This window comes from Pantherophis guttatus, chromosome 1 (genome assembly GCF_059756535.1).
Source record: "Pantherophis guttatus breed Tessera chromosome 1, ASM5975653v1, whole genome shotgun sequence".
Classification (NCBI taxonomy): Eukaryota; Metazoa; Chordata; class Lepidosauria; order Squamata; family Colubridae; genus Pantherophis; species Pantherophis guttatus.
The window spans coordinates 255,051,022-255,066,011 of record NC_142063.1 but is presented as its reverse complement, the minus strand read 5'-3'; the positions used below and the strand labels follow the sequence as shown (position 1 = coordinate 255,066,011).

Genomic DNA, 14,990 nt, shown 5'->3' with positions numbered 1-14,990 from the left:
ATAAATAAATTAAAACCAAAAATTAAAATCTAAGAACACATGGGGAGGTTGGGGGTCGAATGGGGGAGGTGGGATATGATCAGGGATGAAATGCTCCCAGTTCGGACCGGATCGCCGGATCTGGTAGCGATGGCGGCAGGTGGTCTGGAGAACCGGTAGCAAAAATCCCTGCCCCCCCCCCACCACCATGCCAAGCTGAGCCCCACAATCATCAGAGGCTTTTTTTTTTTACTTTTAAAAGCATTTTTTCTACAACCTCTTCCGACGAAAAAATGTTTTTAAAAGTAAAAAAAAAAAGCCTCTGATGATCGCGTGGCTCAGCTGGGATCGTCAGAGGCTTTTGAAAGCATTTTTTTCTGCAACCTCTTAGCCGAAGAGGTGGTAAAAAAATGCTTTGAAAAGTCTCTGACGATCCCAGCTGAGTTGCCTGATTGGCAGAGAGGCATTTTTCAAAAAGCCTCTCTGCCGATCTCAGCTGAGTTGCCTGATCGGCAGGGAGACATTTTTTAAAAAGCCGCTTCGATGATCTCAGCTGAGTTGCCTGATCGGCAGAGAGGCTTTTCAATGCATTAGAAAAAATGCTTTGAAAAGTTGAAAAAAAAAAAAAGGTGACCACGCCCACCCAGTCACATTACCCACCACCACCAAGCCACGCCCACAGAACCGGTAGTAACAAATTTTACATTTCACCCCTGGATATGATGTTACTCAATCAACCACCTCCACTGTGCTGATCCCCAAGTCAAATATCTGAGTAATGAGAAGGTGTTAATAATGATAAATCTTTGATTTAGCCATCAAAATTAGCAAGATATTAATGCAGCTATAAAATTCTGGAGAAATGTGCTTCTAGGACCTGACATCCTTTGGATGTTTGTACATTTTAATTGTTTGAAGTTTCCAAGATGCCACACAGACAGACTTGGAGAAATTCATTATAATCAGTGCATGCTCTGGAAGAGTGTAATAACAAGTGAAACTGAGTTTGTGGAAACTAAACTAAACATAATGTCAGTATTTCTTATCCCTAATCCTTAGTAATTTAGGAGTAGGATATGAAATCTCAAACCTACAGTCTAGATTGAAACCTCCCCCCGCCACAGAAACTTGGAAGAAGATAATGACAAACTGCATCTGCATTTTTGCAAAAACAAACAAACAAACAAAAAACCCTCTATGTGGATATCTCCATCTAGTCACAAGAAGTTAGGCTCTACCTGAGAGAGTCTTTACCTTAATGCAGTATTTTTCAACCTCAGTAACTATAGATATGTGGGTTGGCTGTGGAATTCTGGGAGTTGAAGTACACACAGCTTAAAATTGAGGTTGAAGTTGAAAAACACTGAGATTGAGAAACACTGCCTTAATACATAATACACCCATACCTTATCTGCTGTCAGTGCCTTTTTCAACCCATTTTTTTCATACACAGAGTTTTGTCATAGAGCTTTCCCTGAGGCAATGCAGAAAGTATAAAAAGGTTTGTCACTGGTTCAAACAATGCTATGTCTGCAATGCAGATGATATTTACTGACAGGGACTCCACATTCCCCCAACCTACCATGACATATAGCTAATTAAATCTGACCCCTTGTGTTATCAATGCAGTAGTTTTCACATTTCAAATTATTGAAATTCAGATTTGCAATTTCTTTGCGTCCTATTTGGCCGTACTTCCTACTGAGCTAAAACAATTTTTTTTTCTTCCATGTATGAATTTCTTATGCCCCAAAGACTCTATGCTGTGTATCTTTGGGGGGAGGGGATTTAAAAAATGTGACTGAGAGTAGCCTTTGGTAACTTTCCGCTTTACCTATCTCTGCAGATAAATCTCCTCATTTCTTGAGGCTGGGGGATGTAGAGGTCAATGCAGGTCAGAATGCAACATTTCAGTGCATTGCTACAGGAAGGGATGCAGTGAAGAACAAGTTATGGCTGCAGGTAAGGCTCATCCTGACCCATTAATGGTCAGACCCTTCTGATAAAAACAAAGAGTCCAGTTCCTCAAAGATTGTATATGACAGACATCTGACAGGAAATCATCGTTATTTATTATTTATGCCTGTTTCAATTTTGTTAGGCTCAGCTTGCCGCAAGGACTGTTTAAGTGCCACCTTCCTCTGTCTGGCTTGCACATATGGAATTTTTTTTCCATACTCAAGAACAGGCCAGAGGAATGAGGGAGAAAACCTCTCTCCTCCATATCCTCTTTTTCTGGGGATTCATTTGTTTAAGTTGCAGGCTAGTAAATTCTATGTAGATTAGTGTATCCTTGATGGACTGGCCTTCATAAAATCAAACTGATAACATTGTCACAAAGATAGTCCCACATATTTTTCTGTCTGAGGAACAGATCATGGTGCACCTTCTCCCATTCTGCAAAATGGGGTGATTGACGGTTCGGTGTGATTGACAACCAGAACTGGCAATGGGACAGCATTGTCTAGTACATCTGAAAGCAAGAACCTACTTCTGGGAACAATGAGTAAGGCATTTGACAGGCACATATCTGTGAACTGGGGCACAGCAGCTGCCATTTCTGATTACAATTACTTATTATTACTGTTAATAGGGATATATGCCATCTTTATTTTATACATTTCAAGACAAAATAGTGAGGTGGGCTTTCATGCCTAAGGGAAGGCTGGAGCTCACGGTCTCACAGTTTCTGTTCCAGTACATTAACTGCTGCATAGATGAGGCCAGTTCAGCTGTGCATATTTATAATGTGATAACTTAACCATACAGGATAGGCTCTTGTATTACAGTAAGACATAATCCAATTTGTTGAGGAATATGATTTAGTAGGACACATAAATTCACTTATTACGTTCTAGTATTATGCGCAAGCTAGGACATTATGACTTGTTTAACAAACTTTGGTTTAACTTGTCTTTGTTTAAAAATAGTAAGGTAACTGAAAATAATTCCATCCAAATCTTGCGTATACAGATTAGTGTAAGCAATTCATTGAAGCATCCTAAGTACTGAGTAGTCTCAACTTCAAACACTTCTAAAAAAACAAAGCACAGAAGTTATAGCATTCTATTTTTCAGGATTGTTCACTGGTACTGCATTGCATGATATCTCAGTTTAATTAATCCAAGAGCTCAGCCTTGAGCTTTAATTTAAAAATATACATGCAGTTGAAATTTTTAAATCCTAGAATTAAACCAATAAGAGAAAAAAACCCTAAGAGAAAGAATTAATTGGCTATTTAAGCAAAGTACAGAATAGCAGACATTATTTTAATGGTCTTTATATGGTTTACTGGCGGACATATCAAGAAAATGGATTCCTAACTGAATCTTGAGCATCTTCAAAGGTAATGCGGACTTGCCAAAATTGCCACTTCTAATCAGTGAAAAATCCCCTTTAAATCATCATTACTTGGCAATTATTGTTTTGAGTACTTCCTTTTCCAAGGAAGAGGATAAGGTGACTTATTCTTGTACATCTGCATCCATATCGCCTAACTCTTTCACTATCTGGAAGCATTCTTCTTACCAGTTTAGTGAGATTATTATGTACAAAATTAATAGTTTTTAGGCATTTCAAAAAGCTTGACATAGTTACATCTTGCATGTTCTATCTGATACAGGCTATGTGGATTGAGTAAACAGTTCACCATTGCTCAGGAGGATTTAAATTACTTGGCATTAACCTCCACATTGACCCACAAGGAAGATATCCTAGAATTTAAGATGAGAACCTCAAAATGAAGTAATTAATTAACAAAATCCATAGGAAAATCTTGTCCCGTGCTTAGCTTCCCCTATGTTGGCTGAAACCAATCTAAGATTCTGTATAGATATGCATGCATAATAGGGACATTTAAAACATACCTATTTTCCAGGAACAGAATATTCCTGGAACACCAGTACATTCCATTATTTACGTAAGCCATTTTTACCAGCTGTTTTTGAGGGAGGCCAAACATTTTCTGGAGATAAATTTCCCCCCCCAAAAGAAGCAGGTTTAAGATGGAACAATATGCACCACTTCCTGTTCTGGAAGATTTACTTTGATGATCACTGGAATGGTTGAATCACTATGGTACAAGTGAAGCATGGGTTTTTACTTTACGTATGTCTATATACAGCAGAGGTCTTCAAACTTGGCAGCTTTAAAACTTGTGGACTTCAACTCCCAGAATTCTCCAGCCAGCTATGCTGGTTGGAGAATTCTGGGAGTTGAAGTCCACAAGTCTTAAAGCTTCCAAGTTTGGGGACCCCTGATATACAGGGTGACCCCTGATATACAGGGTGACCCCTGATATATAGGGTGGGTTGAATGTGAGAGTGTGTGTATATGCACGCATGTACATCTATATTTCCCAGATGCCACTTTACAAAAAAGGGCAAGGCCTAGACAATATATATCAGAAAAGTCCTATAATTATACCTTACTCTCTCTCTTACAATTTCCTACTTTCTAGGAGCCTTTCTGATCTTTAAATCCAGAAATCATGTTCATTTCTCTCTCTTTTTTTCCCAGCAAAAGTCCATAAGCACTTTCTAATTTAGAAATTCTAACTAAGAATTTAGATAGAAATTTTAGAATTGTATATTTGTTGCTTGAGAATTGGCATGTTCATTTTGTCCCAAAAATAATCTTTTTAATGGATTAAAATCCCTAAGTGAGAAGTACAGACATTGTGCAGTTGAGAACACATTTCTAAGGTCAGAGTTGGTGACTGATATCTTAATTCTCAAACACTCTCACCCTCTCCCTCCCTCCCTCTCCCTCCTCTCTCTCTCTCTCACACACACACACACAGAGGTGGGGAGAGAGGGGGGATTTTATCTGTATGTATATACATAATAGTAAAGTGAAGTGAGGTAATTGTTTCAGTTAGGATTTGTTTGAGGAATGAGGTAGCAGTGGGTTTTCCTGATATCATTTGTGATTCATAATACAATACTCTAATATATAATACTACCAGCTCATATTGCCAGAATGGAGCTTGTGTACCTGAATTCCAATTGTTGAATTCTATCTAGGAAACTCTTTGAGAAGATGGTACTGACAAACTCCTTTGTCCTTTTTGCTTTTTCCATCCTGTTTCCCAAAGCTTTTCAGCATGAAACTGCTGGAAGAAGTCAACCATACATTTGTTACTCCAAAGAATAATTACCTAGGATTACAACGTAGCTCTCTTGCTTCAGAATATTGCCTTATTTCAAATCATTCCACATCCTTCATTGAAAATGTATATATTTTCAGATGTAGTTGTGCAGATCTAAGTATTTGGGGGCTTTGGGGGCTTTATGTCTTATATAGCAAATATTGATTCATTTAACCATTTCTCACTTTGAATTTCAAATATGTGTGAATTCTACCGATGAATTGCTTTCTTCCATTACATTCTTTTAGGGTAATGAATATGGGGTCATGGCTACAGTTTCTTCACACAAAATAACGTTTTTGACAATGATCCAGCTGTCTGTGGGAGAATCACAAATCTGAGTAGAAAGTTGCAAATCTCACTTTGCTTAGCCAAATGAACTTCTGTTCCACAAATGCAGTCAGTGGCTGGAGGAAAATAAACGAACCGACAGAGTATCTAGGGGTTAGAGTATGGTCATCTGCAACATCAATTTGTGTAGTATTTTTGCTCTTATCTTTCATCCTTCTATAAAATCCTGATCACATCTTGTGTTGCTGCTGTTGATCCTGAACAGGGTTTGCTCATAATGTGTTCTTCATTGGCTGGAACCTACATCTTGATATTCTTCTTGGCTTGCTGCCCAGCATAACCTAGGTCTGCCTGACTATCCCTTTGCGCTGTGTGAATGCCATTTTCTTTCATTGGCTAATGCCTATCCTGAAGTGCCTTCCATGAATGAGGCACGAAGGAGTTCTTCACCAGTGGAGAGAATAGTTTGTACGGATCTTGTGGAACTACCAACTCATAAAGGGCCAAGATTATCCTTAACGTAATGGGTATGTTGACACTGACAGATTATAATATCTCTTTTCTGCCTGCTTCTAAGATGCAGTTTCACAGACAGCAATGTTTTCCTGGGTTCGGTTTCAATGCTGGCTTTGCTGGGTGCAAGCACAGCCTTTATATCAGACTGGATGGAGCTTGAAGTGAGAGGGCATTTGGGAATTAGTCTGGAAAGGACTGCAAAGTATTGGCACTGTACCAGGATCCAGGCTGTGTCTGGAGCTTCTCTGGGCTCTGGCCTAAAGGGCAGATTTCAACCAGATTCCTTGTGTCCATTGGCTGATTTCACACAACATGTCACACAATTCAAGATCTAGCAGCTGAAAGCACACAACGGAAAAAAATATATATTATGGCTTCACCTGAGTGAAATGAGTGAATCCAGCCTGTTTATCCATTCAGCTAGTTTATACTTCAGTACATTGTGCAACTCCAGGAAATGGATTTCTAGTAAGAGATTACGTATTGTATAAACATATCCTTTACAGCAGGGGTGTCAAAACAAGGCCTGGGGGCTGGATCTGGCCTGCAGGGTGCTTAGATCTGCCCTGGAAACAGCGTAGGATCAGCTTGCAGTGCCTCTGCCAGCAAAAACAGAGCATGGCCCTCCCAAGTTCTGTTTTCAGTCGCAGAGGGTTGCAGGAAGCTGTCACAGCCAAAAACAGAGCTCAGGAGCCCATTTTCACTGGCAGAGCACTTGGGCCACCATAGGTGCCCTCAGCACAAGTGATGTCAAGCTGGCCATGCCCACCCCGGCCCCTTGATGTCAAACACAACCCTATGCAGCCCTCAATGAAATTGAGTTTGACACCCCTGCTTTATAGCCATACAGAAGCTGTACTGCCTGAAACAAGTTATTGCTCCAGGGATTCCATAATACTTTTGAGTGAAGGGTGTGACTCTCCCCCAAACTTTGTGGTCCTTCAGTTCCTTTTAATAGAGATCTTGAGCATAAGCCAAATAAGAACCTTTAAGAAGCTAGAGATAATTGGGCATGAGGGAAATTATTTCCATGGTCAATAGGTAGAGTGGGAAAAGGCATTTCTGTAACCATAAAAGCTGCGTTTTACTGACAGAGAAGCAAGAATCAAATTCAGTATTCCGTCTGGGTGAGCTCAATCTTTATGGGGAAGGCAATGCATACCTGGACCAGTTTCTTGGTTAGAAAGAGAAAGCAGGCAGGAGCACCATCCTGATCTCTTATTTCTGATCTGTTTGGATAGGCAGGTGGCAGAATGGAGAATGGAGAATTTGAATACCTCTGCTTTGGTGTAAGTCTAGCCAATGATCTGCCAGATATTTTTGGAATATGACTTGTCGTCTAATTTTTGGACAAGTTGGTTGGGATCAATGTAAACTGAAGTCTACAAACACCAAAGGAGCACAGAGTCTCCATTAGAATAGAATAACAGACTTGGAAGGGAGCTTGGAGGTCTTCTAGTCCAACCCCCTGCTGCTTCACAAAATTATAGCAACATAGCATTGTTGCTATGGTTTTGTGAATTCTTTTCATTTTCTTGAATTCTTGAAGTCAGTGAATAATCCAAAAGTTTGCTTTGTCCTGTGATTTATTCAGTGGACATACGTATGTGCATACAATGTATAGAGGGGAATAAATAGGAATGGATGGTTGGAATTGGATGCTTTGGCAAACTTCAAATGGATTGGCACATTTCTGGAACAATATGAAATAATTTCAAATACAACATCCAATGGAAAGGACAAAGAATAAGGATTAAAAAAAAATACATCCTGAGTTATGCCATTTAGCTAAGTTTTTGTTAGTTCAGAGTGAATATCAAAGCCATTCCCATTTCTTTTCACATTAAGCTATCTCTTGTTTACCTGTTTTGGAATCATAATAAATAGCATAAACTGTCCCAAAAGGTTTTAGATCTCACTTATATGCCCAGAATAAGATAGCACCTGTACTGCCCCACCCATAAAGCCTTGTGCTTGGAGCATCTGCTAAACCATATGCCCTGGCTCCCACTTTAGTTGTTCATAACTGAATCACTAATGAGTCTATCCATCACTGTTGTGTCTTGGCATCCACACACCATTTGGCTTGGGCAGAGAAGCTTGGCCTCCTTGTGCAATTCTGTTTGCATTCTGACATGCAGGCCAGGGTGCTACCATCGATTTTGATATGTCCAAAATTAAAAGATGATCACATTCACTTACAAAAAAAGAAAATTAAAGCTTGACTGGTAATCCTATGGAGATAGAGATAAAAGCAAAAGAGGCCAATCTGTCTGCAGAGGCTTTAGGTGCTGGCTAAATGCCTCCTCGGTTGGCAAGCCAAAGTTGGAAGTTTTCATCGAAACTTTTAAAAAACAATATTAAAAACTAATACAAACTAATATAAATCAAGGGAGGAAAAAAAGCAAATTAAAAAAATTACAAAGAAGGGAGAAAGAGAGTTGAAAAAAATAGAAAAGAAGGAAAAATATATAAACTACCTTCCAATATCTTCAGGGCACTTATAAGTACAAATACATTTTAATCTTTGTCTAAAATGTTATTTTACTTTTCTTTCTGTAATCTAACCTGATTAATTATCAAATCACAAATTGAATCCATTTTTAAGCTTTTTTTTAAACATGTCCTTACATGATTAATTTTTTATGCAAAAAAAAAGTCCATAAGAGCTTTGCACCTTCAATAAAAGTAGATAATGTCTTTTCTCTAATCAAAGAAGTTAATGTATCCATTAACTACACCAACTATTGCTCCATAGTGGATATCATTAAATCTTTCTATCCCTTTGCATATAGTAAGCTTACCAGAGTAATATATTTATTATTTCAAATATTGAAATAATCTTTCATGGGGTTTTTTGCCCATTTGCCCATTAATCCTAAAAGGAAATGTTCTGGCTTCAGCTGAATATTGATCTTTAAAATCCTCTATATCAAAGTATCTATTTGAATCTATTTTTAAGCTTTTTTTAAAACATGTCCTTACATGATTTTCACTTTTCCAACATGCATCGAAGTATGTTTTTTAAAATCTATACTAATTTTAACTTTATAGTACCATAAATATCCATGCCATACAAACTTCTAGTCATAATCTTCTAACTAATTTGTGTCTCTTAGCAACATCAGTTCTTTCATTCAGATCAACAAGTAGCAAAATACAATTTCAAATCTGGTAAACCCAGTTCTCCTCTCTCCTTTGCATCTTGTAAATACCTTATATTTAACTTATACTTTCCCCCCTGGCCATATAAATTTAGATATACCATTTTGCCATTGTATCAATAGTATATCCATTGTCAAACAGGTATTGTCTGAAATTTTAAAAAAATCTCCATTTAACAATAGCAAGAGTATTGTTCAACTGTTTGGAATCCCCACCATATATCTGACATCAGTACAATTGAGTGGGTTCAGAAATACTTCATGAGAAAAGTCTTGCATTCTTCCGTACACAATAGAATTCCTTATGATACTAGGCTCAAAATTTTTGATTTGGATAACTTAGAATTGCGTCAGACCTAAGTTTTTAATCAGTGGTGAAATGCTAATTTTTTTTTGCTACTGGTTCTGTGGGCATGGTTTAGTGGGTGTGGCTTGATGGGGTGGTCATGTGACTGGGTGGCCATGACCAACTTTTTAAAAAAAAACTTTTTAAAGCATTTTTTACTACCTATTCGCCCGAACCGGTAGTAAAAAAATGCTTTAAAAAAGTAAAAAAAAAGGTTCCCACAATCGCAGCTGTGCTGCGCGATCATCGGAACCTTTTTTTTTATTATTTTTTTTTACTACCGGTTCAGGCGAATAGGTAGTAAAAAAATGCTTTAAAAAAGTAAAAAAACGTTCCGACAATCACGCGGCACAGCTGCGATTATCAGAAGCTCTTTTTTACTTTTTAAAGCATTTTTTACTATTGGTTCACCCAAATCGGTAGTTTTTATCACTACCAGTTTACCTGAACCAGAGCAAACTGGTAGCATTTCACCCCTGTATTGCATACAAAATTATACATAGTAATGTTTTACCTGTAAATGACTATTTCTGTTTTAATTGCAATAATACACGTACTAACAACTGCTTTAAACTCAACCTAAATCGTAAAAAAAAATGATTTCTGTAATAGAGTTGTCAAAGTCTGGAATGTCCTTCCTGATTCAGTTGTCTCAAATTTTCAGAGTTTCAGTCACAAATTGACTTCCATGGACCTTACTTCATACTTAAGTGGTCAATTTTATTGACCTCGGAAGGATAGGAGGCTGAGTCAACCTTGAGCCTGGTGAGATCTGAACTGCCAAACTGCTGGCAGCTGGTGATCAGCAGAAGTAGTCTGCAGTACTGCATTCTAACCACTGCATCACCGCCGCTCTTTTAACATGTCCTTTTTAATTTTAGTCCATTTCTTAACATAATTAATTTGAAGTAACTTACAATTCATATTTGCTCTAGTAATACTCAAGTATTTTACATTTTTCCCCAATTGTAAAACCATTTTTCTACATCAGTTCTATGTCAACTTCAAATTTCAAAGTTTTGTTATCATCTTTGTATTCCAATTATTAATCTTGAAACCTGCTAATATACCAAAGCCTTTACATTTCCCATTCTATTCCCACTAATAGATTTTCTAAAATTAAGATCAAATCATCCACAAATGCCCCTAATTTATAATTTTATTTTTAAATTTAACTTGATTTTCTGATCTTGACTTATATCTCTATTTAAAGATATTACTTGAAGAAAAAAAATGAACAAAAGTGGAAACAGTGGGCTTCTTTTTCTGAATCTCACAAGATTTTATTAATTCTTCATTAACAATTATTTGTACTTTCTAAAAAGTGTAACTCAATCTTATCTATTTAATAAAATTATCTTCAAGGTTCATATGCACCAGAATGCTAAACAAACAAGAAAAAAATATATATTCGAAGTCATCTAAAATATAATGCAGTTTATTTTTCATTATGTTGCTCAACATATTCCAACATATTTTAAATATTTCTAATATTGTCTCATAGTTGACTTTTAAGTAAAAATCTGCATTGATATTTATGAATAATATCTTGTAAAATTATTTTTAACCTTTCAGCCAGAATCGTGGTAAATTATTTTTAATAATTGTTCAATAAACATACTGGTCGATAGAACATTTTTTTCTTTTCAAACCTGAGGAAAATGTTATTTTTGGTGGAATTTTAGATAACAAAGGAGTTGCCGGGAAGTAGTAATCAGAGATTTTTTTAAAAAACCAGAATGGAAAATATTAGAACAGCTTGCTGCAAATCCAACTCAATGTTTATTAATATATTTAGCTTTCCTGTAGTTAGATGTCCATTGATTTTTTTTTTTTTTGCTTTTCATTAGAATTATGAGAGATGTTGCCAACTACAACATTTGCAGCTCATAAAGTAGATATTTCTAGCTAATGATAATAATGCATGCTTCTAATTCCTTTCTGGAATATAGTTTCATAAGGACATTCACATGCAATGCTTAAACATATGTTTTGGTTTTGACATAGCATGAAGTGTTATCCCAGGCCTTATCATAGCATTACATATGAATCAAGCTATTGTAGGGTCATAAAAAGGTAAAGGTAAAGGTTCCCCTCGCACATATGTGCTAGTCGTTCCCGACTCTAGAGGACGGTGCTCATCTCCATTTCAAAGCCAAAGAGCCAGCACTATCCGAAGACGTCTCCGTGGTCAAAGGCGCACGGAACGCTGTTACCTTCCCACCAAAGGTGGTCCCTATTTTTCTATTTGCATTTTTTATGTGTTTTCGAATTGCTAGGTTGGCAGAAGCTGGGACAAGTAACAGGAACTCACCCCATTATGCAGCACTAGGGATTCGAACTGCTGAACTGCCAACCTTTCAATCAACAAGCTCAACAATCTTAGCCACTGAGCCACTGCGTCACTTCCTGTAGGGTCATACATGTGATTAAAAATCTTGGTTTATAGATGAACACTAATCATACATGTGATTAAAAATCTTGGATTATAGATGAACACAGCAATTTATGTAATTATAGTAAGCAAATTAAGACATAATGTCTGATTTTGTCTGCCCTTGAAAAAAAGCAAGAGACTCTCATTTATTCATTCATTTAATGAATCTTTTTAAAAACAGGTTTGAGTTTAGGTAGTGTGGAATTGACTGTGTTTGTTAGATCTTAAAAGGGGATGGCTTGAAAATAACTGTTTACTTGAAATAGAAAATGAACACCTCTTTAAAATAGTCTGAAAAATAGTTATAGCCCTATGAGGGCAGTTCTCAGACTAAAAATATTCCTTTTCCTAGGCATGAGCAACACAGAATTTTAACAAGACCACTTGAAGTAAAAAGAATAGAGTTATTAACATTTCATAACCCAAGTATTTCCCATTAGATATGATTTATCTCCTCAGCCATTAGGGCAGAACCATTCATAATTTCTTTTTAATGGCTTGACTATAAATTGGCAAGAAGGTGGGTCTTTTGACCAATAATGGATGAGTCTTTAGGTATCTATTTACAAAACTGTCTCCTGAATCCTAATCATTCTGAAAAGTGACCCCTAATACTTTAGCTAGCTCAATGAGAAGTTACTTCTGCGCTTGAGCAGGAAGTCTCCAACAGACCTACATATTTTACATATATTTCTGGTTTTATACACTCCAACAGAGTGTGTAAGTCTAGAAGATATGGTTTTCCTCTCATGTGATGAGAGGGACTCCATCTTACAGGCGTGCATCTTTTCTTAAAAAGAAAAAAAAATACAAAGGTAAAAGAAAACCTTTGCAGAACCTGGTTGTTCCTCTGCAGTTTCAATACTGCCTTACCTCCTGTTTGAACTGTAATTACCTAATATCATTTAGATGACTTCTAAATACCATCTTAGGGTCATACTCAAGAATAATAACAGGGCTGGAATATAGCAGTCGATGGTGTTGATTCCACTTAAATTACACTTACATTCAATTCAGCATAGCTGACTTTATTGCTTCCTGTGTCTTTAATTATTTTTCCCCTTAAGTCCCATTCAATATTGCAATTCAGTGGCAATTTCTGGATAAGTTCTAAGGATCACACACCTGGCTTTGAGAGGCCACTTGTGTCCCCAGTGCCTCAAGCCATGAAACTTAACTGTGCCTTGTTGTGGAAAGAGTAAAAGTGGTATTTTAAATTTTCTATCTTTAATCAGATTAAAATCCACCAAGGCCCTGGCAGGTAAAGCATGTGACTTAGACCTAAACTACCTGCTTTTATAAATCCCTACCAGATTCCTACTGTGGTGCAAGGTAGTTTAACAATGTCTTGCTTTCCATTTCTTAATTTTCCTCCCTGCTATAAAATTGTCTTGTAAAGCTCTCCTCGGATTTTCTTTTTCTTTTGCTTCCACGGCCTTGTAGGCAATTTATGTCTCCTCATGTTCTCTCTCATTGTAACAGGGCAACCATGGTGACATATGATTCAGGGGAGCGCTGCAGATGTGGTTCCCTCCAGACTCAGTTCTGCAAATTAACTGGTGCTTAGAGCATGTCCAGCATTACATCATTCTTCAGCAGATGCCTCTTTCTATTACAGTTCGGAAGATGAGAGTATTATCCTGCTGGTTTATTTTTCCCCACCATAGTGGTTCCTCAAAGAGCTTTCCTGCCCTTACACACAACTGTCCGATTAGAGATTTGTTTTTGAAAATGTCTTTGTTTCAAATAGTCTCATCATAACCAGAGCTTCTTGTCATGCTTCTGGTCTGCTTCCCCATTCCACTTTACAAGTCCATTGAGTCTTTACAGCCGTTACAACTTTGGCAATCGTTATGATTGTAACATAATAAAATTATTTTTTAAAATATATATATATATAAGGCCCAACAGGATAAGTGACCTGGTCACTGTACACTAAGGTCATTATGATCTATTGAGAAACTAAAGATAATTCAGCTTGACTTGGTTCAGGCATACAAAAAAATCATTATTTGTGACTACGTGAATGAGCTTGTAAAAGATCTTGGTGTCCCTAAATTCCTCCCCTTCCTCTTTGCGTCCCCCCACCCAAAAAAAGATGAGAGTGGTAAATGAGAGCTTTGATTTCAACTATGGCTTTCTTTGGCATTTGAATTAAGGTAACTATAGAATAGCATTAGCAATAGCATTTAGACTTATATACTGCTTCACAGTGCTTTACAACCCTCTCTAAGAGGTTTACAGAGTCAGCATATTGCCGCCCCCCCCCTCGCCAAATCTGGGTCCTCATTTTACCGACCTCGGAAGGATGGGCGGCTGAGTCAACCTTGAGCCTGGTGAAATTCGAACTGCCAAATTTCAGACAGTCAGCAACCAGTAGAAGTAGCCTCTGAAGTTAGTACTGCATTCTAACTACTGTGCCATCACGGCTCTTAATTTGCTTAAATTGTAGTTACTGCTTAAATTGTTACGCTTAAATTGTAGTTACTGGAACCAAAATTTCATATTTTACAGGAACTTTAGTTGAAAATGAAAATCTTTCTTCTTTCTTTAGTGAGGAATGTGAAGGAAAAGTCACAACCAGTGCTATTTTATGCCGGAAAAAGTTGAATATTATAGAGCTTTGTTTTTAAGTTAATTTGCTCAATATTTCTATACCAGCATTTGCTTACAATGTGGAAAACCTTACTTAGTACTCTTCTAGTAAAATATCTCTGGACCCTCTCTAATATATTGATGTCTGAAATACAGATTGAGGAGAATTTTATCAAAACTCTTGTTTTCTTTGAAAATCTCCCTTGAGTGTATGTTTTTTTCCCCTCAAATTGAATGATAACTGTCAGATAATTGAGGAAAATTAAGAGAAACTAAGTGAAAACATTCAGCGCAATTCTCTAGAGCTTTTCTATTACTCCTTATACCTTAGTTTCCCTCCTCATCTTCTTGGATAAATAAAGGAGAGTATTTTAAAAGAGCATGAATAATTAGTTTTATAAAATAACCAAAATAGATGCTTGGGTATCTTATTTTCACATTAATACCGCAAGCAATTCATTGCCTAAAAATTATACACGTAGTGATTTCAGCTCAGTACAAGTAGTTCTTGAC

The 14,990-nt window shown here is 37.0% G+C and overlaps 1 protein-coding gene across 13 annotated transcripts in view; it reads left to right on the top strand.

Annotated features, from left to right (window-relative positions):
• Positions 1-14,990, top strand: part of PTPRK (protein tyrosine phosphatase receptor type K) — a 393,200-nt gene that overhangs the window by 180,238 nt on the left and 197,972 nt on the right. For all 13 annotated transcript variants that reach the window (XM_034418777.3, XM_087882792.1, XM_087882790.1 and 10 more), the window contains exon 5: positions 1,826-1,941. In XM_034418777.3, the coding sequence (XP_034274668.1) occupies positions 1,826-1,941 (116 nt within the window). The remainder of the gene's footprint in view (positions 1-1,825; positions 1,942-14,990) is intronic.